The 26,607-nt window shown below is 48.1% G+C and overlaps 1 protein-coding gene and 1 long non-coding RNA gene across 2 annotated transcripts in view; one reads left to right on the top strand and one right to left on the bottom strand.

The window, feature by feature from the left end:
* The window catches only part of TTBK1 (tau tubulin kinase 1), a 99,111-nt gene extending 87,610 nt beyond the window's left edge, over nt 1-11,501 (top strand). Inside the window, exons 13-14 of the mRNA XM_081188909.1 lie at nt 8,517-10,147; nt 10,966-11,501. Of these exons, the coding sequence (XP_081045035.1) occupies nt 8,517-10,147; nt 10,966-11,362 (2,028 nt within the window). The 3' untranslated portion in view covers nt 11,363-11,501. The remainder of the gene's footprint in view (nt 1-8,516; nt 10,148-10,965) is intronic.
* The window catches only part of LOC308584213, a 264,753-nt gene extending 243,449 nt beyond the window's left edge, over nt 1-21,304 (bottom strand). Inside the window, exon 1 of the long non-coding RNA XR_014006649.1 lies at nt 21,097-21,304. This is a non-coding gene — a long non-coding RNA (uncharacterized lncRNA). The remainder of the gene's footprint in view (nt 1-21,096) is intronic.
* Nucleotides 21,305-26,607: the final 5,303 nt, after the last annotated feature.

The raw sequence follows: 26,607 nt of genomic DNA, 5'->3' as shown, positions 1-26,607 counted from the left end.
CTTCCAGATGCGCAGTTATAATAATTAATAATAAAAATCCTCAGGGACCAGCATATCCTTGCTTCGCCTTATCTCCTAAAACTGCAGGCTTGCTGCTACTCTTCAGTTGGTAGTGAGATTTTAATAAAAGGATGCAGAGTCGGATTTATTTTCTGTTCTGTTTATGCAACATGGACACCCAACTTTAGTCAGATGTGAGTGCCGTTAAATTCACTTTGGCTCACTCCCAAGTCAGTGTGCGTAGAATTGCACTCTTCATCACTTTAAAGGGCCAGACACACAAAGGAGCTGATCTCTTGAGCAACATTTGAGAGATCAGCAACAGGCTGTGGGATTGTGCTCTTCGTCCTTAGAGGAAAATCCCCAGCACTGGGGTTTATGTCAGTGTATACCCTAAACAGAATTAAGTCAGATTGGGGGAAATCACTCTGAAAAGAGAGTGTGTGATCCTACAGCCAATTGCGTTACCTTTGCCTCTTGTCTTAGAGCACAGGTGCATCCTGAATTGTTTTTCCAAAACGTTAGTTTGGATATCTTGAGCATTTTCTTTTGTTTTTTTGCACGGGCAGCTGATTCTTAATGTTTAGAAAGCCCCTTGCAAACCTCAGGTACTAGATTGTCTTGGAGTCACTGCAGAAGGACATACATATATTAAGCAGGAGCACTTGCCATGGCATTAGCTGAGGAAGGCATGGAGGCCCTTCTCCCTGGGAGAGTGGCATATTTTACCTTTAATTGAGGGAGAGCAGGAATTAGCCTGGAAGGACCAAGCTGCCTGAAGGGGTTCAAAAGTTTTGTTTTCCCTGAGCCTTTTTATTCTTTGCGTGTATTCCCCGCAAGATCCTAAGGTAACACTCCCAAATCCCCACCCCACCCTTCACCCTTTTGTACTGCAATAACATTGTATAATATGCTTGCACTATTCTCCCGGGCGCACCAAGCATGCAAGAAGAATAAAAAATATTGAAGCTTTTTTCACAATAAAAGCACTGTATTATTTGTGTATATAGAGAGGCTAAAGGCGAGAGAGAATTTTAATTCTGTCTCATGTATAAAAGCATGCACTGAATTACTGGTATGTAGAACACGCTGTAAATGCTGCAGAGTACTGTAAGATCCTACACTTGAAATCACAGTTAACAAGCAACTTCATCTAAAAAAAGGAAAAGAAACAAAAAACTAAACCGAAGCTGTGCAATGGATTTTGTGCCTTTTTTAAATCCATGTATCCAGACAATCGGAAAAAAGCTTGTATACTACCAAAACCTTATTAAAGAATCAAAGGCAGAACTTTGTGATGGTTGTTTTTCTTTGAGTTTCACCTTCATTGGGGGAAAAAAATACTTTTGTTGTTGTTATGCAACTTTCAGATCAATATTCAAGATCTCTGCCATTGGGCAGTGCCAGTATATGTGCACCCCCCCCCCCCAAATACATAACCAGGGCAAAGTATTTCCCTTCTGGGATATCCCCTCCTCTTGAGGGAAGACAGAGTTAACCTCTGACTTCAACTGCGGGTAGGAAATCCCCTGCTATTCTTGATGAGTTCTGCTGTCTGGACAGCAGAGTAGAGTTTCTCTGGAGTTCCTCTGGACTCTATATTGTGATTCTATCACACACACACACACATCCCACCCTTTCCTTTCCCTTCCAGACCTCCCTAGTGATCCCTTGGACAGGGAGGAGCATGGAAAATGGTTCATCTCCCCCCCCCCCAGCTGGGATGTGGTCAACAACTTGATCTTCCTCATAGCACAGATGGAGAAGAAAACAGCTTCCCCACTCCTGTTCTAGGAACCGAGGAGAGTTCTGTGCAGTGGCTGGAAATTTATTCTCTCTGTGTGTTCAGACAGGAGAGCTCCAGTGGTAGCCCCTACTGCACTGTAGAGAAGATTACAGCCATCTCTGAGCATGCCAGCATGTTGAGACCAATGGTGGTAGCAAGATTTAGTGCGCCTGCTGCCTCAGGTTGACTAGTGATGTCACTCACTTCAGCTGAGGACACAACTCATATGGCAAAGTTGACACCATGGGGTATAGTTTCTCCCAAGACACTCATCTGCACCCACACCAACTTCCTTGGAGCTACAGTGGTACCTCGGGTTACATACGCTTCAGGTTACATATGCTTCAGGTTACAGACTCCACTAACCCAGAAATATACCTCAGGTTAAAAATTTTGCTTCAGGATGAGAACAGAAATGGTGTTCTGGCGGCGCGGCAGCAGCAGGAGGCCCTATTAGCTAAAGTGGTGCTTCTGGTTAAGAACAGTTTCAGGTTAAGAACAGACCTCCAGAACGAATAAAGTACTTAACCTGAGGTACCACTGTATTGGCTCACAAAGTAAAATCCAGTGTTCTGGACTGGCTTAAAAAATTGGCCAGAGGAATAAAAGGGTTTGACTCATAGGGCTAGACAAATAACAAGCGCTGTGCTATTTGAGGCGGGGCGGGGCGAGAGATCACCCTTGCTGGACAAATGTACTCCCATGAGTGCAAGAGGAACACCACAAGTGCAGGAGACATTGCTCTCTCTCGGCTGGTCATTCCTTCAGCAGTTCCACTAATCAATCCCCATGCTCATGGTTTCATCTATCTGAGACTAGACAGCTGCTGCAACTCAAAATAGACAATTCTGGGCTCGATCAGCAGAACAGCTGACCCCATATAAGCAGCTTAATCTGACTCTAGATAACTGGTGGAGCACCTTTTTCATCCTAGGGGTTTCATTCCCTCGTGAGCAACCTTTCTGCATTCTAATGGTGGGTGGACCCAGAGGCAAAAGCAGAGGCGGATTTAGAGGAGCGCAACTGTTTTGGTCGCACTTGGGGCGGAGCCTCGGGGGTGCTGTGATTTAGAATGGAGCACAAGAGGCAGGGCAGCGGCAGATTTTTGGCATCACACTGAAATTTGAGACCCCAAGATCCGCCACTGGAAAAAGCGGGAAGAGCGATGGATGTGACTCTTAACTTTGTTACAATGCACCGTATTTTTCGCTCTATAAGACACACTTTTTCTCTCCTAAAAAGTAAGGGGAAATGCGTGTCTTATGGAGCGAATGCAGGTGGGAGGCTCTGCTCAGCGCTCCCTTTAAAGAGCCGCGTGGAGTGTGTGTGTGGCTCTTGGGGCTTTTCCCCAAGGAAGGAGAAGGGCAGCCTGTCAGTAACAGGCTGACCTTCTCCCTCCTCAGGGAAAAGCCTGCAAGCGCCGCACACATGCTCCACATGGCTCATGAAAGGGACCGCTGAGCAGAGCCTGGGATGCAGACAGGCTCTGCTCAGCGCTCCCTTTAAAGAATATTTTTTCCCTTGCATTCCCCCTCTAAAAACTAGGCGCGTCTTATGGTCAGGTGCGTCTTATGGAGCGAAAAATACGGTACATCCCAGCTGCAAAAGAGTCATTCTTACAGCTCAAGGCCACATTCCCGCCAGGTAAAAGCACCTAAGCTATTTTAGGGCAAGGCAGGTCCAGGCTTAAACACGGCTGGGAGAAATCCCCGAAGGCTGGATAGAGAGGACTGTCAGGCCACATTTGGGTCTTCTTGCTAGAAGAAAGGCTTTAAAAAGTGAATCCAGTGGTCTTGCGGTTAAGGACATAAGAAGAGGCTGCTGGATCAGGCCAATGGCCCATTAGCCCAGCCTCCTGCTCTCACAGTGGCCGACCAGGTGCCTGTGGGAAACCCACAAGCAGGATTCAAGCACGAGGCCATTTCTCCCCTTCCTAAAGTTTGCAGCAACTGGTGTTCAGAAACATGACTGCCTCCAACTGCGGAAGCAGAATATAACCATCATAGCTAGTAGCGTTAATGAATTTGTCTGATACTCTTTTTGGGACATCTAGGTTGGTGGGCATCACTTGCCCTGTGGGAGCGAGTTCCATAGCTTAACTACTTTATTTATTTCATAAGATTTACACGCCACTTGATTGTAAGGGGGGGGGGGGAGGGCTTCAAAGCATTGTACAAAAAGATAAAACAAAGAAATTATTAAGAAAAAAATCACAAGCATCGTTTAAAACATAGAAAAAAGTTAGAATACTGAAACACGTTACAATTCACATCCCCTTTCTATTATTATTATTATTAATTATTATTATTATTAAATTAAATTTGTATACTACCTATACCCACAGATCTCAGGGTACAACATTAAATCACAGTATAAAAACACAAAATGCGTGATAAAAACAAAAAACAACCCAATAAACAACAACCCAATCAGCATTACAAGTTTGTGTAAACACAAATGTTTTTTAGTAGGCACCAAAAAGCACACACTGAAGGCACCTGCTTGGTATCAATAAGGCAGGGAGTTCCAAAGTGTAGATGCTGCCGCACAATATGATTATGCTCTTACAAATGCGGAACAGGTACTATGTGGCACCTGTCGTACCACCAATTCTGCCGATCAAAGTGATTGAATGCAGTAAGGCAATCTCAATGGTAAACTGGTCCCAAGCTGTTAAGGGCTTTAGACACTAATCGTCACACCTTGAACTTGGCCCAGTGGCAAATGAGCAACCAGCGCAGTTCTCTCAGCACAGATGTTATATGCTGGCAAGGCCTCGCTCCTGTCAGCAATCATGCGGCAGCATTCTGCACTAACTGCAGCTTCCGGATCAAGCGTAAGGGAAGCCCCACCCAGAGCACATTGCAGTAACTCAGTCTTGGAGTAACCAATTCATGAACTACCATGGCAAGGCTTTCTCGGCCCACGAATGGCCGTAGCTGTCAAACCATTTGCAGCTGATAAAAGGCACTCCTTTTATGTACTGAAGTTCTCACCCTGGGCCAGCAGGGGGATACTGTAGATAGTTCAGGTCCACATATGCAAATAAGGGATCGAAAGTGACGTTCAGTGATTGGATAGTTACAGAAAATGGTTACTCTTGCGTTCTAGTGGAGCTCTATATAAGTAGGCTGGCTGAACCCTTCAGTTCAGTTCTGTTCTGGTCTGTGAATAAACAAGAGCTGTTTGAAGAATCACTGTGTTGTCTGATATGTTCACCCACAACTTAACACCTAGCCTCTGAACCACCAGCGACAGAGCTCTGTTCTGCTCGTTACAGCTGTTGTCATGCTGGGTTTAAAGGTTTTGGCTGCTGTGCTGTGTACAGTCTAGGACAGAGATTCCCAAACTTACTGCTCCCCCTAAAAATAATAATTACTCAGCCCCCCCTCCTCCGAAATCTACCTGCCGGCTCAGTCCGATCTACCCCAGGGGCAGGGCTGGTGCCACAGCTCGCCTGCCATTGGCCAAATAGGCAAGCTGCGACCCATTTCCTGGGTGAAGTCAGAAAAGGTTCACCCAAGCCCTGGAAAACCCTTTGCTTCCAGCACAAACGCTGAATCCTGGGGAGGCATTTCTGTCCCGCAATGGCGTCCAAACTGGTAGTAAGCGTCATTACATAACAGATTAAATATGAAGGTTTTTCAAAATTTCCTTCTCTTTCTTTATGCTTCCACCGCCCCCTTATTTTTACTCAACGCCCCCCCCCCAATTGCACCCAAGGCTACTACTGCCCCCCTGGATCATTCCAGCTCCCCCCCCCGGGGGCGATATTGCCCACTTTGGGAAACACTGTTCTAGGAAGTCTAGGAATGTCTCTTCCCCTGGTTTTAACCCCTTTCTCCCACTGGGGTTTCTAATCCTGAAATGAAAAACTATCCTCTGGCTTTCTCTGAGAAGGAGGTGCCATGGTAAGGCAACCTCACCCACTCCCCGCACTTTTAAAACTCCTCTTGCTCGCTGCTGCCTGGTTAATCCATGGTAGTTTCCCATCTTCTTGGCACAGCTGCTGCCTCTGTGAGCCATTAGGAGGGACACAAGGGCCTAGAAAAGAACGTGGTGTCCTTCTTGACTGTTGGTGTCGTCCGCTCAGTCCTCCAGAGCCTGTCTTTGCATGCAGGGAAGTCCCTAACTCGCCAAAGTTTTAAGCTCCATCAGTTTACCTTCACCTGGTTTAGCTGGCCTGTCGAAGCCGTTTCTGTGATGTGGCGGCTGTCACACACTGACAGCTTTTAGGAGCCACAGCTGAGAGCTGAGAGCAGGGTGGGGACCACAAAATAAATAAATAACAGCCGGTAAATTTAGAAGCAGTGCAAAGTAGACACCCATGGCATAGACCTAAGCGTCTAGTACAGTGGTACCTGTGGATGCGAATGGGATCCGTTCCGGAGCCCCGTTCGTATCCTGAAGTGAACGCAACCCGCATCTGCACGTGCACAGGTTGTGATTTGCCGCTTCTGCGCATGCACATGACATCATTTTGAGTGCATGTGCAAGCGGCGAAACCCAGAAGTAATGCATTCTGTTACTTCCGGGTCGCCGCGGAACGCAACCCAAAAACGCTCAACCCGAAGCTACTTCAATCCGAGGAATGACTGTATTACTAATTTCCTGGGACAGGAGGATTATGATCTGTCATGTAGATACACCACCTGGGATTTCTTGTCCTTCTTTCTTCTGGCCAGCAGTCCTGGTGGAGCAAGAAGACAGCGAGTGCCTCAGCCACAGCTTCCCCACCCTGGTTGAACCTTCAACTCCTGGAGTCTTATCTCCACTAATGCTCCCTCTTGTTCTCACAGCACCCGCTCCTCTGCAACACCATCTCCCCCCCTTTTTTTATCTCATCCCACCCCTGCTTTCTTATTTCTATTCCCCATCTCTTTTTGTGGGACTCCATGGTAACAGCGCACAAAGGCATTTCACTCTCCCTTCAGTTCACATCCTTGACGGATTCTCAGGCGCAGGTGGGCCGTGCAGTATGGCTAGGAAATCCAGCATCAACACCACCCTAAGAATTTTCTGATAATAATAAATGAATAAATCCCAGGCTCCTTCCAAATTGTTAGAGAATCTCAGGCGCCCCTGGAAAATATTTAACAATGGCCCTTCCAAAACTTTTTTTTTTTTGCCTGCGAGTAAGATGGTCCAACTGTGGATCTATTATTATTTAATCTTATTTTAATGTTTTCAAAGGAAAAAATGGGATTAGTCCCTGCTCCTTCCTGTCTTCCTCTCCTGAAGGGCAGCGCACTGCCTAATTAAGCATATCAAGTTCTATACAGTGGTACCTTGGTTATCGAACTTTATCCGTTCCGGGGTTCGTTCGACTCCAGGAACTGTTCAGAAACCAAGGCGCGGCTTCCAATTGGCTGCAGAAGCTTCCTGCACTCAATCGGAAGCCGCATCGGACATTCCGCTTCCAAAAAAAGTTCGCAAACTGGAACACTTACTTCCAGGTTTGCGGCATTTGGGAGCTGATTTATTCAGGAGCCAAGCCATTTGAGAACCAAGGTACCACTGTAGATATAATAATAATACTAACAAAAAAAATATTATCTGTTCCCCGCCCATCTGACTGGGTTGCCCCAACCACTGTGGGTGGCATCTAACGGATATAACAACATAATAAAACATCAAACATTAAACACTTTCCTATACAGGGTTGCCTTCAGATTTATTCTAAAAGTCATAAAGTTTATTATCTCCTTGACAGCTGATGGGAGGGTGTCCCACAGGAACACCTACTGAGAAGGCTCTCTGCCTGGTTACCTGTAACCTCACTTTTCACAGTGTGGGAACTGCCAGAAGGCCCTTGGAGCTGGACCTCAGGGTCATGCTGAATGATATGGGTGGAGACACTCCTTCAGGTATATGGATCAGATATATCAAGATCTAGGTGCACGCACGCACGCACGCACGCACGCACGCACATGTTTATAGCAACACTCTTTCCATGCTATTGTGAATGGCTGTGAGCCATCGGATGTGTTCCAGTTTACTCTTTTATATCTTCTTCTTTCAAAGTGGTATTGCTGGTGTTGATGTTGTACCTCCTCCAGTTTGATCGCTTGGTGGCCCATGAGACTGGCTGATGCATTAACTGTATAATGAGCTTTTGCATTGTTACCTGTCAGGAGTGTTCATCAGACATCACACTAGCAGGAGGTGTAGGGGAGGCCCCGCCTCTTGCTTGTCTTTAGCAGCAGTGACCTGAGATGAGTGGGAAGCAGTGGCCTTTCCTTCCTTTCCTTTCCTACTAGTATCATGCCTGGATATTAATGATGAAGCACTGAAAAAGAATGAAGGGGGAATTCCACAAACTGTTGATCAGACATCCCAGAAGACACTCTCGGGCCCTAAGGACCGAGTTTAATACCATGCGGTAATGTAATGTCTGTGTCCAGAAACTATCCTCAAAGGCAACTTTTAGTATTTTTAGGTTCTGTCTCGAGCCTTCTCCAGTTCTAACCAATTTTTCATGAATCAGACATGGTCTGGGTCCATAATGATACATTTAAAGTACATGACTCCCCCCAAAATAATTCTGGGAACTGTCGCTTGATGTGGGCACTGGGAATTGTAGCTCTGCTGGGTGTGAACCACAAGATTGTTTGGTGGAAGCCATGTACTTTAAATCTACTTTGAATGTCTGGTGCGGATGCCCCAAATACATTTTCCATTTAGTGTTCTCTGGATAACCGTTTTCTCCTTCTTCCTTGTCTTGCTCCAGGTGTTCACACTGAAGCCTTTTGAAATGAATGGTCTCCCCAAGGTGGTGCCTTTAAGTTTGCCTTATCAAGACTTTAAAAGGGATGTGTCAGAAAACAGGGAAAGGTCCAGAATTCTCCAGCATATAAAGAAGGTGGATTTCTCAAATGTTGTCTTAACTGCCCCTTGCAAACCACCGGCAGCCCATCTAGAAATGGCAAATGACAGATATGAGAAGGAGGCGGAGGAGGAGGAAGAGGAGGAAGAAGAAGAGGAGGAGGAAGAGGACGAGGAAGAAGATGATGACGACGACGAAGCTGGTGACTTAGGAGAAGAGCTTGATCTGCACAGCGACTCAAGCAGTGACGTGAGCCAGAAAAGTACTGAGCACAGCCAGGAAGGTGCCCCATCCACCCTCTTGGCTGATGACCAAAAGGAGTCCAAGGGCCGAGCCTCAGCAGCAGAAGGAGACTTGGAACTTGAAGAAGGCTCCAAAACATTGGTTCTCTTTTCGCCCGGTGACATCAAGAAGTCTCCCGTGAACGCAGACTTGGCTCCTGATGCCGATCTTGGCACTCTTGCTGCATTGACTCCACAGAGTGAGAAACCGCAGCCAATGGGAAGCCAGCTTGATGTATCGGAACCAGGGACCTTGTCCTCCATCCTTAAGTCAGAACCAAAGCCTCCTGTTACTGTGGCCACCACCTCGTCCCCTTTCACCAAAGTTGAGCGCACGTTTGTTCACATCGCAGAAAAGACCCATCTGAACATCATGTCTTCCGGTGGTCAGCTGATGAGGCACGAGGAATACCCTACTCCAGGGCAGTATGAAGAGATCATCATCGAGGAAGAGATGGAGGAAAATCAGGCACTTGTAGAAAACGGGAGCGTGAACTCGGCTCTGGAAGGGGGAGAGATGGAAAGCTGTGCTCTCTCGGTGAATCACATCGAAACCACCTCTGAAATTTTAGGGGAGCAGGCTGTGCTTCTCAATGGTGTTAGTAAAATGGAAGAGGACGACCTGGAACATAAAGGCAAGTTTGCCCCGGAATCAGATTTAGAAGAAGCCGATAAGATGGATACAGAAGAGCCTGGCCTTGAAAATAACACTCTTGCAATGGAATCCTTTAAGAAAATGGAACTCCCTCCAGATGTTCCGAAAGAGAGCCCCAGAAAGCCCCTCAATGTCAGGTACAGAAGCCGGATCCCCGTTTTGCTGTCCGAAGAGGACACTGGCTCAGACCTTTCGGCCTCGCACTCCGGCAAAGAGCGGTTGTACAAGAGGCTGAAGCAGCAGGATTTGGCTCGCCTGGTGATGGAGAGGAGGCAGAACCGTCTGCTCAGGTTAGCTTCAGGTGCGTCATCCTCTGCTTCCTCCAGCGACGAGAGGCGGCGAGCTTCAGAAACACTCTCGGCCACTGGCTCCGAGGAGGACACCCACGACTCAGACGATTTCACCCCGAGGAAGACAGGGAGTCAGGAGAAATATTCCCTGGCTAAGATGGAAGAGAGAGGCTTGAGCACAAAGAGCAGAATCCCTCGCCCCATTGTGCCTGCAAAGCCGCCTGTGATAGAACTGAAATCCGGGAGCCCCTCAACTCTTTTGCCGCCAGCACTGAGTAGCAGCCCAGGTGATAAAGCTGTGACCAACAGGTGAGTCTGTATGAGAGGCCCTAGTTCCTTCTGAAGCCAAGCGCTCACTATTTCAGCCAGCTAACTTCTCTAAGCAGCTCCTCAGCTTCTCCTTTTGTCCACCCACAGGACTGTGATTTGTCTCTTCTCTTTAAGAGGTATCGCTAAGGTATCGCTTCACCTGCTGGATTTCCCCCCATCCCAGTTACGCAGTTACTCTGCCCCCCATCCCACAGCATCCCCTGACCTTCAACCTTCTTCCCTCAGTAAGACTTCAGCTTAGACACTGAGATCTAGCTCCAAGGGCCTTCTGGTGGTTCCCTCACTGCGAGAAGTGAGGTTACAGGCTCCCTGGATTCTTCAGCTCTCTCTAATCCCCCTCCTCTGCTTCAGCCTTGGAGTCTGAACTGCTCCCTGTCACAGGCTCTTTCTGCTCACTAAAGCCTGTTGCCCCTTCAGCATCCAGGCCTTCCTTCCAGTCCTCTCCCTCTGACCTCTCCTTGGTGTCCCACCACCAATCCCTGGGCTCTGAGCCTTCCTCCTCTGGGGTTTGTCTTGGAAGGAGGGTTCCTCAGCTGGTGCCTTCCACCATTCCTCCTCATCCAGCCAGTCCCTGACAGGTAGGGGGACAGGCTTCGTCTCCTGTTCTGAGAGTGTAGTACTAACCCTGGCAAAATATATGAATCAGGGCTTTTTATATAGCTGTGTGACTGTGTATGTGGACTGCCTGGCTGCCCCTCTCCTGCCACCAATTCGATGTAACCAGTAGCATTAGCTTTGTCATTAAATTCTCTTTGTTTTCTCCCCACCTCCTCTTCCCCTTTGGTCTCCTCCTGCAGGCTTCAGGGGCAAAGACCATCCGGCGACTCCCGGGCGAAAGCAACGCCGACTCCCGCCGTACCTCCCTTGCGGAGCAGTCCGAGGAAAACCACCCGCCCCCCACCTTGGAGTCCCAGCCTCCCCCCGCGAAACCTCAGTGCTTCCCCCAAGAGCCAATCACTGTCCAGAAAAGAAAGCTCATCGCCCTCCCGCCAACATAGGTCAGGTACCACGTTCCCTCCGTGGGTGCAACCTTCTTCCAGGGCTCCCTCCAGAGCTCAGGCAGGTGGGCTGCTGGGAGACGCCCCGGCGTCCCCCAGTGCAACCCGGAAAGGACCGAGAGGGAAAGCCCAAACTCAAATTCCAGCAACCAAAGGAAGGCAAGTATCCCAGGAAGGCAAGGCTACTGCTAGATAATGATCTGCTGCTGCCAAACCATTTTTGACCAACCGACCTACCATCTCGCCAGGCTGGAGAAACCTCTGCGTATGCTATACACTCAAGACGCCGCAGCACAGCCTTACACCATGTCGGAAATACAAGCATATAGCAGCTAGCTCGACTTCAGTGCTTCACTTAACCCACAAGCTCACGCTGTCTCAATCCAGCTCTTTAACCTGGCTGGGGCCTCCCCGGCCAGCTCATGCTTGCTTGCTATTGCCCAGCCACCAAGCAGCGACTCGGGCAGCCTGCCCCTGTGCCTGACCCTCCTTCCTCTCACGCCGTCTTTTCCTCCCGCACCCCCATTTCTTGGTTAGCAATACCACCGTCTCCTTCGCGGAGCCCTGACACTTGGGTAGGGGGAGGCGGCTTTTTTTATAACGCACCGGCCAAAATCAGAGGAGAGGTGAAACGGCTGCACCTCACCTAGAAGAAGAGTCTTGGTGTGAACTTCTAAATGGTCAGGTCAACCCAATGCCCTTGCCTCCCTCACCGGCCTACTGCCCTGCCCTTCACCACCCCACCCTGCCACCCCCAGGCCGTCTTCGGGGCAGCTCTGGCCGTGCTGCCTGTCCACTCTCCCGTAGTATTTTGACCCCGAGCACTGATGGAAGAAAAGTCACAACCAGACTCCTCGGTGGCTTCCTTGCTTGCAGTGTCAAGCAAGGGGAATGTATGACTATAACTGCTAGCCAGAAGGAGAGGGGCTGCGTGTTGCTTCCGGCGTATATAGGGCCTCTCTGTTGGCAGGCCTGAGGAGCTCGTTGCTGGTGAAACGATGAGCATATTAAGGCAGGGGTAGCTCCCCCCCTACAAGCATGCAGCTGCTCCAGTGTCTTGTGAAGGGGAGGGACCTTAGTCCTGATTTGTTCAAGCGATGCACCTGTAAGTTACCTGTCCACCGGGAGGTTGTATTGTGGGCAAAGGCTTCCCAGGGACCCATTAGCTGGTCTCTTTCTTGGCAGAAATGGTAAAGACAAAACAACCTCTTAGCCCCGAAGTATGATCTGTGGCCATCACATGGTTCCAGCGCGCACGGTTTCCTCCGAATCCAAACGCAAGGAATCTATGAATCAGTCACTGCCTCTTGCTCTGGGACTTGGTCTCTGTGCTGGACATGCAGGCGGCCACAGATATTTTTTTATTTTTTGGGAATAGGCTTCTTATCCCCAAATGCCCTATACTGGCGGTATCTGCTTGCTTCTGAAGCACAGCTGTGAGACCTTAACTACAGTACTTACTGCTTGGTCCGTGTGACAGTATCTGGTTTTGGGGGTTGGTGCTTGCTGAGAAAACAGTATCTTGACAAACAGTATCGTTTGGGGAGGTCAGTTTCGCAGCATCCTTCTCACCATGCTCTCCCACGTGGGAGATGATTTCGTTTGCCAGTGGGGTTAGGGAAAGGGCATTCTCTATAGTGGCTTACCTCTAAGGGCCCAGCTTTTTGGGATGTAGGACAGCAGCACAAAACAACCAGCCAATAACATCCTGCAATTTGCCCAAAAAACCTTGAGAAAGTGAAAGGAGCCTAGCCATGTGGCAACAGCTTTGGGATGAGGTGGGAAACCAGAGGCCCTCCAGATGTTGCTGAACTCCAACTCCCATGATCCCCAACCACTGGCCATGCTGGCTGAGGCTGATGGGAGCTGGAGTCCCAACAACATATGGAGGGCCACAGGTTCTTCATCCCTGGCCTTCAGACTGCATGAAATGGAAGGCCTGAGCTGAGGAATTAATCGGGTGTTAGGTCCCAGTTATCTTTTACCTCTGCAACTAATAGGCAAGGGTGTATGAAGAGCAAAGGGAGCCTGGCCTCCTCACTTACCTATTTGGGCAGATGCTTGCTGAGCTAAATTTTGTGAGCTGACGTCAGGAGAAGATTATTCCTGGTGCTATACTTTATCTGGGAGATGTGTCCCCATTGTTCCTTTACCCAGTAGGGATCGGGGACTCAGTGGTCAGAGGCAAATCTTTGGTAGCTATTTTGTCAAGATTGCCCATGCATGTCAACATGCCACTGGAGGGTTGGTGGCTGTCTTTTTTAAAAAAGTATATACCTTATTAAGGAGATGGAATTTGTTCACAGATAAAAGCGCTGTCATCCCTTTGCCAGTTTGTCCAGCAGAGGGAAACCAAGGGCATGCAACAGTATGACTGTCATTCAAGGAACGGTGGGATTTGTGGTCCTGGGAGAGGCCTCAGGTCTGCATCTGAATTCTAGGAAAAGGACGGGAGCCATAAAGACAAACTTATTTCTTTGGAACTATAGATGTGGTCTTAGCAAAGATAACCCAACAGCCCCGATTGGGCTTGCACAGCTTGGAGAGTTGCAGCATGTCTCTTGGAGTAATGGGGATTCAGAGGGGTTTTGAGAGCAAACGCCACATTTTCCCGGGATTTATCTCCCATGTTTTCATGCAGTCCCCACTGCTACCACTGAACTACTCATTCTGTGGTTTCGGGACTCTAGTGTGCATGAGATCCCCTCCTTCCTTCCTGTTACAGGTTCTCCAGTATCAGTAGCTTTCCATGCATCTTTCAGGTACAATTCAACACTGGCAAAAATAAGCACCCTATCTTTAAAGCATGCACTCTCCCTGCCCTCCTCATCCTATGTTGACCATCCTCCCATCCCTGTGAGAAGGGCAACTTCTTCTCCCACGTGAATAGTTATTTTGGCATGGCAGGCAGATCTGTGGAGGTAGGTTGAGACAGCGGTTCCCTATATATCCCTTTTGGAGCACATGCCAAATGCCAAGAGGTCAGGAGCGGAAGGCTCAGTATGTCTCAGAGAATTCACTACAGAGCTGCAGGTACAATCAAGTGACATTGAATTAATAGTGGCTGTTCCATGTAGCTGCTGTGTTTGAAACAGCCGAGTGAACTGGTCTGCAGTGGACCCCTTCTTGCAAAGGCTTCCTTCTTCCCAGGACTGAGCATTCAGAAAGAAATACAGAAGAAAGGCATGGGGGGAGGGCGAGAATCAAACTAAGTGCAGGTTCTGTCATTTTAGAATTGTTTTGTTGTCCATGCCAGCCCAAGACGTCTTGCTGCCTGCTGGAGAGCGCCAAATGGTGTCCCACAGCCACCACCATGTTGTGGCAAGCGCGCGCGCGCGCGCGCACACACACACACACACACACACACAGTATTGTCACAGCATTCGGACATCAATTCCTTCTAGATCCTCCTGAAATAACCTGGTTCATTTTGCTGCCCTTTAGTAGGACAAGCCCAGTGAGACCTGTAGTGTGCATTGTTTTTGAACAATAACACGGAACGGAGGCATTTGAGTCTCTGTGCCATTCATTTGGGGCAGGTTGTTCATCATGGCTCTTTATTCTGAGTTGGATGCCCTTTGTTTGTTTGTTTGTTTATTATTTATTCACTGAATTTATATACCACCCTTCATCAAGAGATCCCAGGACGATTCACAGAATGAAATACAAGATAAAACACAAGTAAATAATTAAACCAAAATCAAAACAATAGCCCCTGCCCGCGTTTTTCTGACACCCTTTTTCTCAGCCCTGCCTTGTGCTTTGTTCTGTCCTTGCCCAGACTTCACATCCTCCTCTCTACTCCCTCAAGCAAACCACATCATGCATTTCCATTGGGACAAGTTTCTCCCTTGATGAGTTTCCTGAAGTTTCTGTCCTATTTCCACTTGACCCTGCTCTTCCCCAGCATATGTGTCCTCCTGATTCATTTTGTCCATCGGCTTTTCTGGACTACCATCAGCTGACTCGTAGTTTTCCACCTTTCCACTTTTCCCTTCCATTGCTTAGGAGAGTCTGCTCTTGAACGGTGTTTTTCTTGACTTTTTGACCTGTTTTCACACAACATCTGATGCTCTGGGGTCTTCAGACCGAGGCAAGTTCCAGAGGGCACCCCAGAGACTGTGCCATCATTACTGCTCTCACGTCTGACATGAGGGCAAGCTCTTGGCCAATGTCAGGGCAGAGCTGTGGGCTGACAGTAGTGTCCATCACACTGGAGACCAGTGGTACAGTACATATCTTGCATGCAGAATGCCCCAGCTTAAACCCTTGGCATCTATAGTCGAGAAGATCAGGTAGCACGAGATAGCAAAGACCTATTCCTGAGACCCTGGAGTCCCACTGCCAGTCACAGTGCTAGGCTAGATGGAGAAATAATCTGGCTGTGTCCCTCGTGGTGGAAAGGAAATAGGGTGACAATGAAGAAAGGAATGCAGAGACCAAGAGGGATAGGCATGGAGGCATGGATGTGTGGATACTTGAAATGCACACAGTAGTCTATTTCTCTGCAATAGCCAGGCGTGATACCTGGGAACCAATGGCACGGGTTTGCAGAACTTCACATAGCCTGCAGCTTAAGCCTCAGCCTGTAAATGCAAGTCAGAAGCCTTGCAAGGCATCCAGATGCCTAACTCATTGCATGCCAGTGTCTGCATAGGTCCATTCAGTCTTTTGATTCTGAAGATCCCAATAACTTGTAGAACAAATCCTTGGAATTTCATCCATGCGGCAAATTTCCTTTGATTATACACATACCCTTGTGATGAAATGAGTGCATCTATCTCTTCTGCATCTACACTGAGCAGGGCTGAGTGTCGTCGAAGCTGCCAATAAAAGCCGAATTCTGCGACCTGTATAAATTATGCAACTTAAGCACGTTTGCAAGTTTTGGCTTATTTTGCGTACATCATTCTGCCTCTAGTAACCCTAGGAATGGTTAAGGCACTGAAGCCCCACCTCTTGACCACTGCAAATCCTCCAGAGCTCTCTGGCTTTGAAGATCATATTAGATGTTGCTCACATGCTTGGACCAGAAGCTTTTCAAAAACCATAGGATGCTACATTTGGTGCCCAATACCAGATTCTCTGGATTTTGTGTGTGTTTGTGCAGGATTGTAGAACACATAACCCTGCCTTAAACCATCAGGACCATATCAGTTGAGCAGCACCAATTTGAATCCAAGGTGTCTAGACTGCTCTCTTGCCCTGGGATTATATGGGATGCTTCTGCATAAACTGGGAATCTTATTTGGTCATCTGTTTGGGACGGGGAAAGATTGCCTGTAGCATTATATATGAAGCAGCCCTTAGAACAGGAGTTCCTTTGGCTCTCAACAAATGGTGAAAATTCATCACAATATTTTATTCCTCAGCTGAGATTTGTTTTTAAAGGATCGCGTTTGCAAAGCACTTTAGAGACCTTTGACTGTCCCACAAAATGTAACTGTCGTCAGCCAAAGGTTATCTCATGATTCAAATTCTTTTCCAGCCTGTTTTATGGCATTCCTCTTCACACCCGCTGCTTCACATCAAACTCTGCATTTATTTTTCTTATTTATTTTATTCCAAAGGGAATATGCCCTTACTGGTATTTCTCAGCCCCCCCCCCACTAGCTAGGCAATGCAATTTCCACCCCACCCGCTCCTCACTTTACTTTGTTTCCCTTTTCTGCTTTTGTGTCAAGGGTCAGAGTTGAAATTGGCACCAATTAGGAGGGCCTGGCTGGAACCGAAACAGCGCTTTTGGCTTCCAGGTTTGGGTGGCAAGGAGGCATGTGTATGTGGGCAATGCACACACAACTTTTGCTCCTTTTGCAACCCCAGTGAGACTCCTCTGTCTCTCCTTCCCACAAGGCTGATAATCTGATAATCTCTGTCTTCTTTTGTACAAGAGCGTGGTCCCATGTAATTTTATCAGGCAATATGAGATGAGCAGGCCTATTGTTGTACCGCTCTTCACTCTGAAATGCAATATTTCAAATATCGGAGTGTGTGTGTGTGTGTGTGTGTGTGTGTGTGTGTGTGTGTGTGTGTATATATATATATATATATATATATATATATATATATATATATCAAGGTTGGAAAGCAAGACAGCTTTCATCTGCCATCCAAAGAGCATCAGTATTGGGTAAAGAAATGGGTACACGCCATCAATGCCTACCATAGCAAAAAAAGAGGACCCTATCAATACCACGAAGGGTTATGGGATTATTGGTACAAGGGGTTTAGCTGCTTTTCCTTGGGGTTGTGCATCAGTACGCCCTGAATGAACATGCATTAAAGAACAGGGCTCTCATTGAGCCAAATATGGAAATGGAGACACAGTTTGTTTTCTTGAGAAGGAAGCCAAAGGGAGTAGCACTGATAGTCATCTGTTACGGCAGAGGAAGCTGTGGATTGTCCCTGGTCTAATAGGATTTGTTCCAGGGTTCTAAATAGCTTCTCTATGAAAGCTCTCCAAAATGCCATGGCAAGAATGTCGTCTCTTGGATGCTAGTCAGCGACCACATACTATGTATATTCATGTTTTATTAAAAGCAAGCCTAAACGCAGGTTCAAAAGAGGACGTCGGTCATTCTTCTTCCCAGGAGTACAGACTGTTTTGATGCATGCGCTTCATCATCCCTCCCTATCATGAAGCCCACTCATTTTGTGTCCTCCCAAAGGCTTACTTATTACATGGCCCCCATCGCCTTTTTGGCATTTTGACTTTAACTGGTGAACACACCCGATACAGGTCTTTTTGCCCAGTCTCATAGCTTGTGTCAATCTCGTAGCCTGGTCAATCGGATAAACGGTTCTTTGAGCATCGTGGCAGAAAGCACACTCAGTCTTGCCATAGGTTCTGCGCTTCTGGTGCAACGGCACAAGTTAGGGACAGCAATATGTGTTTTATGTTGAACATGAGTGTTGGCCTGCCACCTTCCTGATGCTATACTAGTACTTTTATTACTCTTATGATAAACAGCTAATATAAAAACACAACGAGAGACCTGCTGTGATCCTGTTTTCACAGTGGCCTACCTGGGGCCTAGGCAAAGCTCGCAAGCAGGACCTGTGTGTGACAGCAGCACTCTCCTTTCGTGTGATTTATAGTAAATGGTATACAGATTCATACCAGAAAGGAAACCGGAATATTTATTCGGCTTCGTTACTAAATGTGCCTGCCATTGACTCAACACTGCTGTCCTCACAAGTTAGCAGTGCTCTCTTATACATAGTTTTTTTGTTCATTTGTTTGCTGGTTTAATGAATATATGACTACCCCCTACTGGGGGGGGGGTCCTCACTCACAAGGTGGTGTTTCATTAAAGCGTTAAAAATGAAACAACTGAACAAACACAATGGAAGCAAAATCAGATCAACAACATAAAGGGGCTCAGCAGTAAGGTCTAGAAAAAAGCTCAGTGAAAAAGGAAAGTCCTTTGGGGCCACTCAAAGGTCAGAAGAGAGTGGGGCAATCAGAATTCCCTAGAGGGGGAATTCTGCAAGTATGAGGCCACCACCGAAAAGGCCCTGCCCCAAGGACCCACGGACATGATCAAACCAAGTTCTTCTACAAATTACCCATCTCCCCACTACTCTCTAGCCTCCAAAAAGCACTTCACCTACTCCCACCATTCTTTTTCTTATCTTTCATCAGCAGTGGCCACAGGAGCAGTGGAGGCACAGAGGCAAGATTGCCGCTGCAGCACCCTTTATAGAACTACATCTCCCCCACTGCCCCATTTTTCCTACATGCTGTTTACCTAGCACATCTGAGTGACCAAGGAGAGGGAGGAGAGCACCTACCTTCTCTTGATACATATCTTCACCGCAGTCACGGCCAATTAGAGGGAAGAAGTGAGTGTATTCTGGTATATAGGAGGGATAGCTTTGGGGAGTGGGGAACGCTTGCACAGATTGCCAGCAGGGCTGGGAGTTGGCAGGAAATCCTTTGGCACAGATTTCGTTTTGAGACATACAAATCTGGGGGCTTCTCTCTCATTTGAGAGGGGTGGAATTCTGTTTTCGAGAGTGTCCTCTGGAAGCCTTGGACTACAATTTCCACCAGCTGCAGGACACACTGCTGATGGGAAATGTAGTCCAAAACTCCTGGAGGGCACCAGGTTGGCAAAGGCTGCTTTGCATAAGCAACCTCCCTGTCCTATTGCCATCTCAGCAGCGCCAGGAGTGTAGCAATCTCTTTGGTGGTACCCATATAACTCTGCCCAGTGTTTGTCATCATCATCTCTAATTTGTAAAGCATCCAAAATGATGAAGGGGGTTCACCATTTTAAAATGAATGGACTTCATAGGGTAGGAAAACATAAGGAAGTGGGAAAGAAGCCAAAGAAGGGATGGCAAATGATTACTAACTGATGCACAGCATACATTTGAAGCACATGACTCTATTTCCCACCCCCCCAAAAAAAATATTCTGGGAATTGTGGTCTCCCTCTGGCACAGCTACAGAGTCCCAGAACCCTTAACATACTACAATTCCCATAATTCTTTGGGTGAAGCCGTGTGCTTTAAAAGTGCATTGGATGTGCTTCTAAGTGTATGATGTGTTTCTGAACAGCATAAGCTGGAAGAAACTGCTATACAGAGTTTTTAAAAGACAACAGAGCTTTTAAGGGCCAACCTTCACATGATGCCAGGAGATCTGTGCTGGATTTCCTGCCCCTTGTCCTTTCGAAAACCAACAAAATTTCCAGGCTTGCAATTTGACTGCAGACCTGATGGTGGTGCACAGTTTTTTCCCCCTGTGCGCAGTTTCTGCCATTAAAACTTCACAGGGACCTAGGCTTCTCTCCCTTTGGGTTAGAAAACAACTTGTGGGGACTTTGATTGCAAAAAAATGGCGCACCAGGAAAGTATTAAGCATTTCCCCCACCAGCACTGTGGGTGCAATCAAATGTGTAGCTCCCCCCACCTTTTTATTTATATATATAAAAAACACACCGCACCAGGATGTCTGTGTCACATGTAACTTAGCCTCTAAGAGGAAGTGAGCATCAAGTTCCGAAGCAACCAGAGCAAATTATGGAAAATGGGACGGGATGGGAAGACACCAAGCTTTGTTGCAAGATTAGATTGAGCAAAACAGATTAAGGCGCATGAGGATGAATCTGTGAGAAGGAGCAGGAAACTGCAAGGTGGTGGAGTGACAAAAGCAACACCCTCTGCTGGAAGCTGTCAAGGGTCTTCTTGCTGGTTTGTGGAGGCAACACAACTGTGCTATCTACCCATTTGTCTCTCCACCCCTTGGGCTGTAGCCCAGTAGCAGAACATCTACTTGGCAGGCAGAAGGTCGCAGGTTCAATCCCTAGCATCGCCAGGTAGGACTGGGAGAGACTCCCAGTCTGAAACCCCAGAGACCTGCTGCCGGTCAGGATAGACTATCCTGAATGAGATGGACCAGGGGTCAGACTCTGTGTAAGGCAGCTTCCGATGTTTCTAAGCGAGTCCGTGTGGTGCCTCTACTTGAACTAAGGGTAGCCAACATGGTGCCTTTGCAAAGTTGCTGGACTCCCAACTCCCATAATTCCTCATCATTGGCCATGCTGGCTGGGGCAGGTGGGGGTTGCAGTCCCAGCACAATGTTGGCTACCTGGTGGGTGAACCTGGGGTCAAATGTGGGCCTCTGGCCTCTCCTGGGATCCTGAGACCTTCCCCATGCCGCACATTCTCCAGCCATTCCCCTTCTCTCCAAGACTTGGCCCTCACTGGCCCTGCTGCACACCTCCCTTGAGTATTTTTGCCTAGCTGGAATGTGCCCCTGAACTGGAATCGTGCCTCTTGCATACGTGGATGGGGGAAATAGGGGTGTGCAAAAACTAGCCTTCCGTATAAAGGTAAAAAATTGTATCTGCTGCTCTGTCTACTTTTGCCTCAGACTCCCATCTGCCTACGAGGTTCTGGATGTGTGCAAGATTTTGACGCTTCCAGAGCTCTTCCCTTTTGGCAGGAAAAAGTAGTGTAGGACTGAATATGAATTTAAATGCAGATGGTCTAGCATTGTTTCAGGCAGTATAATGCCCCCCCTCCGATTTTATCCTCCTCCGTTGGCAGGCTGTGAACTTGGGGTGTTTCCAAGGCAGAGGATGCAGGCGGAGCAGGATGGTAATCTGGGGAGGTCAAACTTGATTTCACACTACAGTGGTGCCCCACAAGACGAGTGCCTTGCAAGACGAAAAACCCGCTAGACGAAAGGGTTTTCCGTTTTTCGATGCGCTTCGCAAGACGAATTTCCCTATGGGCTTGCTTCGCAAGACGAAAACGTCTTGCGAGTCTTGCGATTTTTTTCGCTCCCCCCTTTTTCTAAGCCGCTAATAGCCTTTTAGCCGCTAAGCCTTTAATAGCCGCTAAACCGCTAATAGCGCTAATCCGCTAATAGGGTTGCTTTGCAAGACGAAAAAACTGCTAGATGAAGAGACTCGCGGAACGGATTATTTTCGTCTTGCGAGGCACCACTGTAATGTATAACCTCATCTCGTCCCCTGCCCCCCGGTGTGCATTGTGACATCATGTCTCCCTCCCACCAATAGGTGGTGGGTGGAAGGGGCAACAGAATGGTGTGATGTCATCATGACCCGTGGGAAGGTTGACCAGGAAATTATGGCGGCAGAGCTGGGAGTGGAGCCACCATTTACTGTAACTTCTAAGCTGGGCCCTGGAAACGTATTGAAAAGATTGTTCCTATATAATGTGCAGAGGAAGCTGTAAATATGAGAAAAGGGGTTTTTTGGATCAACTAATGCGAAGCAAACTCACTCCCGCACTTGCACTAACGTTGCTGTGTTTGTGATTCTACTATGCACTCCGAGACACAAAACCTTCGTCCGAGAGATCACGCTCCCCTCAGTCGCCAGGGCTGGGAAGAACTTGCTGATCTAGGTGGCAGATTTCCTGCAAACGGGGGGGAGGTGGGAGGGGAGGGGAGGGATCGACAGGGACCATAAAGTGCTTCCTGGGAGATTCTGTGCTTTTTGAAAATGAGATGTTCAATTGGAGCATGGGTGGACCTTTGCCAATCGACATAGGCGAGGCTCAGCTCTTGAGCGGCTGCAAGACGCTCCACCTTGAATTGTCAGCCAAGAGGCAAAAGATGGCATGAATCATCCCTTCCGAAAGATGCAAGAGCAGGATGTGATATGTATGTAACATGTAAAGGGCACCGTGCTGTGCAATGTAACTTGTGTGGCTATTTCTTTGGACTGAAACTGCAACTGTAATGCAGGTATCTTTGCATTGGTAATGGATGCTCAGGCTTGCTTTCTAAATGGCCAGAGTCCTGTCAAGGAGCAGCTGTGTGTTAAGACCGTCTCCCACTCTGCCGAGACGGCTCTTCTGGTCTGGATACAGGACTTCCGTCGTCTGGTATCATGTACTTAAAACATGTCCAGGCTCCAAAGTAAAAAAAAACAAAACGAAAAAGCCCCTCTCGGCATATCTCCTTCACATTCTTTTAGGAAAGCAGCTCTAGAATGTTTTACACATTGCAACTAGAATGTACAATTGCAAACAAGGAAATAAAAACAAAAACCTGATTTAAACTGCATGGCACATTTCTCAGCCACCAAAGCCTGGCATGCAATCACAGAGAAGCTATAATCTGTGTACAGATCCACCTGGCATTTTCATAACTCCAGATGATGACTTTAAAATAAAACAAACAAACAAATAAGAGGGGATGTCTTGTTTGTATGAGAACCGGCAGTCATAGTGGCTTTGTTATTCCAAGGGAACTCTGGGTCGTGCCATTAAAAAGCTCGCCTACCTTTTTGCTGATGTGTATTTCCCTGTTTGTTTAATGAACAGCCAACAAGCGAAGGCCATCAAAATGGCAGATGGGAGTCACTTCCGGTACTTTCTCAAGGTTGCACCACAGAGGTGCTGGAAGTGGGGTCAGTGCGATCCCTTGTGCTGTCTATCGGAACAAAGCACATTCGGGCATCAGTTCTGGTAAGGGGTTGTAGGGCTCAGAGAGGGTTGAAGGCCCAGGAGATAACAATGAGACCTACCTTCACAGAGTTGTCTGGATGGGAGACCAGCTGTTGAGAGGACAAGGAAGATACAGCAGCTGAAAACATGGGCAAACCCAATCACTGGCTCTAATTGGAGGGGGTGGGTACGATGGGCAAACTCTTGACTCTTCGGGGCCAAAGTGGACATGATGGCGGATGTGTGAGAGCAGCCATCTTGTATCTTTGGGAGGGAGGGACCACATCCCCAGGGAACAAACCCCTCTCCGGCCTCTATTCATACCCTCCTTGAGTATGTTTGCCTGGCTGAAAGTATAATAATAATAATAATAATAATAATAATAATAATAATAATAATAAATATTATTTATACCCCGCCCATCTGTCTGGGCTTCCCCAGCCACTCTGGGCAGCTTCCAACAAAATATTAAAATACAGCAATGCATCAAACATTAAAAGCTTCCCTAAACAGGGCTGCCTTCAGATGTCTTCTAAAAGTCTGGTAGTTGTTGTTCTCTTTGACATCTGGTGGGATGTCCACAGGGCGGGTGCCACTACCAAGAAGGCCCTCTGCCTGGTTCCCTGTAACTTGGCTTCTCGCAGTGAGGGAACTGCCAGAAGGCCCTCGGCTCTGGACCTCGGTGTCCGGACAGAACGATGGGGGTGGAGACGCTCCTTCAGATATACTGGTACTCTGATAATGCCTGGATATAGGATAGAGAAGGTTGTGTGGGTGTAATAGAAGCTAGCCTACTGTACGTATAAAGGTGATGTTTGCATTCATTGCCCTGCCCACCTTTGCCTCTGGCTCCACCCAACACAGTCTGCAGTCAGTGCTGAAAAAGGTCCTCCAATGTTCTTGCATCTCCTCCTGTCCAGCAGAAGATACCTGACAGGGCATCGTTTCGCCCAAGAGGCTACACCCTCATGGTGACCAGCAGCCAATGAACTGCTGCAGCGGAATGGGAGTGTGGAAAGATGGCGTCATGGCTGGGGTTCTTGCTACCAGCCATGTGGACTCTTGCTACCACCACCAGCCACACATTCCTCATGTTCTCTAGTCGGGCTTCAGAAAGAGGAAGAAAATTATACATGGATCTTTATAGCCCACTGTATCCAATGTTCAAGGGAACTGACGCGGCACAAAAATATTCTAAAAACCCAACACAGTGCCCAAATATGTCTAAAACCAAACCCTGCAAAAAAGCATCTAGCTGAAAAGAAAACCCTGAACTTGCACTTCCAAAATATAATAAGATGCATTTGCATTGCTTAAGTGAGTGTAAAAGGGAGACTACATTTCCGCACCTATCAAAGAAATTTCTTCCAGAGCCTTGCAACAACTATTAATGCCTTGCAGTGCAATCATAGAATGTAGAATTGGAAGGGACCCTGAGGATCGTCTAGTCCAGCCCCCTGCAAGAATATGCAGCTGTCCTATATGGGGATCAAACCTGCAACCTTGGCGTTATCGGCACCGTGCTCTAGCCAACTGAGCTATCCACTCAGAAGTAAGTCCAATGTAGTCCAGTGGAATTTACTCTCAGGTTAACAGTTCGTTTCCAGGCCCAGCTGAAGGTGCCTAAATGACTCAGGCCCCAAATACTTGAAAGACCGCCTCCTTCCCTACAGACCTTCTCCACCCTCAGAAGCTCAGGGGGTTCAGGCCTGGGAGAGGGTATCTCCTAAGTGGTCCTAAGAATGCCCTCCCCATAAAGATGCACCTGACACCTTCATTTTACAGGTGTGAAAAAAGGTAAAGGTAAAGGACGGTTAAGTCCAGGCAAAGGCGACTGGGGTTGCAGCACTATACAGGTGTATAATGAAGGTGTCAGATCCCTAAGATTCAGGCAGATGGCTAGGACATCTCAGAAGGGCCCTTGCACAAATGCACATGTGTGCAACGGTAGTGTGCTGGTCCCATGGGCTACCTGATAGGGGGAGGGGGAGTTTGAGGAGTTTGGATTTGATATCCCGCTTTATCACTACCCAAAGGAGTCTCAAAGCGGCTAACACTCTCCTTTTCCTTCCTCCCCCACAACAAACACTCTGTGAGGTGAGTGGGGCTGAGAGACTTCAGAGAAGTGTGACTGGCCCAAGGTCACTCAGCAGCTGCATGTGGAGGAGCGGGGAAGCGAACCCGGTTCCCCAGATTACGAGTCCACCGCTCTTAACCACGCAAGATCCAAGTCCGGTCGAGGTCCAAGTCTGGGCAGTGGTCAGAAGTGCAACGTGGAGGCAGTCTGTAGTAGCTGAAGCTCGGTGCAGGGCAGGGAGTCAGGTGAAGTCAGGAACAGGCATGCAAGCAGGGAGCCAGGGCGGGTCAGGAGCTCAGGCAGGAAAGCAGGACAGGGTTCAGGCAGGAACTAGCAACCAACAATGTTGTTCCCACAACCTGGGACTGGGGCTGGCCAGCTTTTATCTGCCCCGAGGCATAGGGCGGCCCCGATCCTCCAGTGACTCGCCTCTCCTGGCCTGGAGGGGAGCACTCCTCCTGCGGGAACTTAGTTCCCTCCACCTCTCTGCCCTGAGCCTCTATAGCTCAGGAGAGGCTGGAGGGTTACTGGACCCAGAGGCAACCTCAGCTTCCCCTGATGGGGCTGAGAGTGGAGCACCTGCAGGCAATGGGTCCTCCATCACCTCAGGAGCCAGAGCAGACTCAGCTGGTGCCTGCACCTGAGGATCCAGCACAGGTGAGGACCCTTCAGGCTCATGCCCCAGCCCCGGCTCATGCCCCAGCCCCTCTGGAGGCGGGGACTCCTGTGCAGGCTGGGATTCCTCAGGTTCAGCATCCGAGTCCGAATCCCAGGCCGTCACAGGTAGAGGCCTGGCTGGAAGGCTTAAAGCCCACCATGGGAGAGGGTTTGAATAAAAGGAAATACAAATGGGCCCCGCCCCATAGCTTGACCAATCAAGGCTAAGAGCAGCTAGGTGGAGTCATAGATCTAATAAATAAATAAATATGTAGACTTTCACAGGCTGGCCAGCTTCCGTTTTGACTTGAAATGTTCGTTTTGGGCTTCTCAGAAGTACATAAAGCCAAGAAGCAGGCAGGAGGAGGAGCGGCCTGCAATGGCACCCACCTCAGAGGTGCAGGAACTGTGCTCCGGCTGAAAGAAAGAAAAGAAAAAAAAGGACTGGCTACAGCCCAGAGGTTGGTTTGAAGGTCATTTATCACTAGCCCTGAACAAATAACCATGCAGTCTTAATGGGAAAATGATGTCTCAGTGAGAAAATCCGATTGACTGAATTGTTTCATTCCAGGAATACATCAAAGCCACACACTAGACTTGCCAACTGCTGCTGCTTCTAGTAGCACATGCGGGAGTCATGCGCCCATCATGCTCGAGTTAGCCATGCTCGTGGCACTGATGTGAAATTTCACATTTCTGCCAATTCTGGACTCCAAGTCGGGGGAAACACTGCAAGAAATGTTGCTGGGGGGGGGAAACTTCGCCGAAATTATCTG

The sequence above is a fragment of the Podarcis bocagei genome, assembly GCF_964188305.1.
Source record: "Podarcis bocagei genome assembly, chromosome: 3".
Lineage (NCBI taxonomy): Eukaryota > Metazoa > Chordata > Lepidosauria > Squamata > Lacertidae > Podarcis > Podarcis bocagei.
The sequence above is the reverse complement of the archived record's forward strand: the minus strand, read 5'-3'. Positions and strand labels throughout refer to the sequence as shown.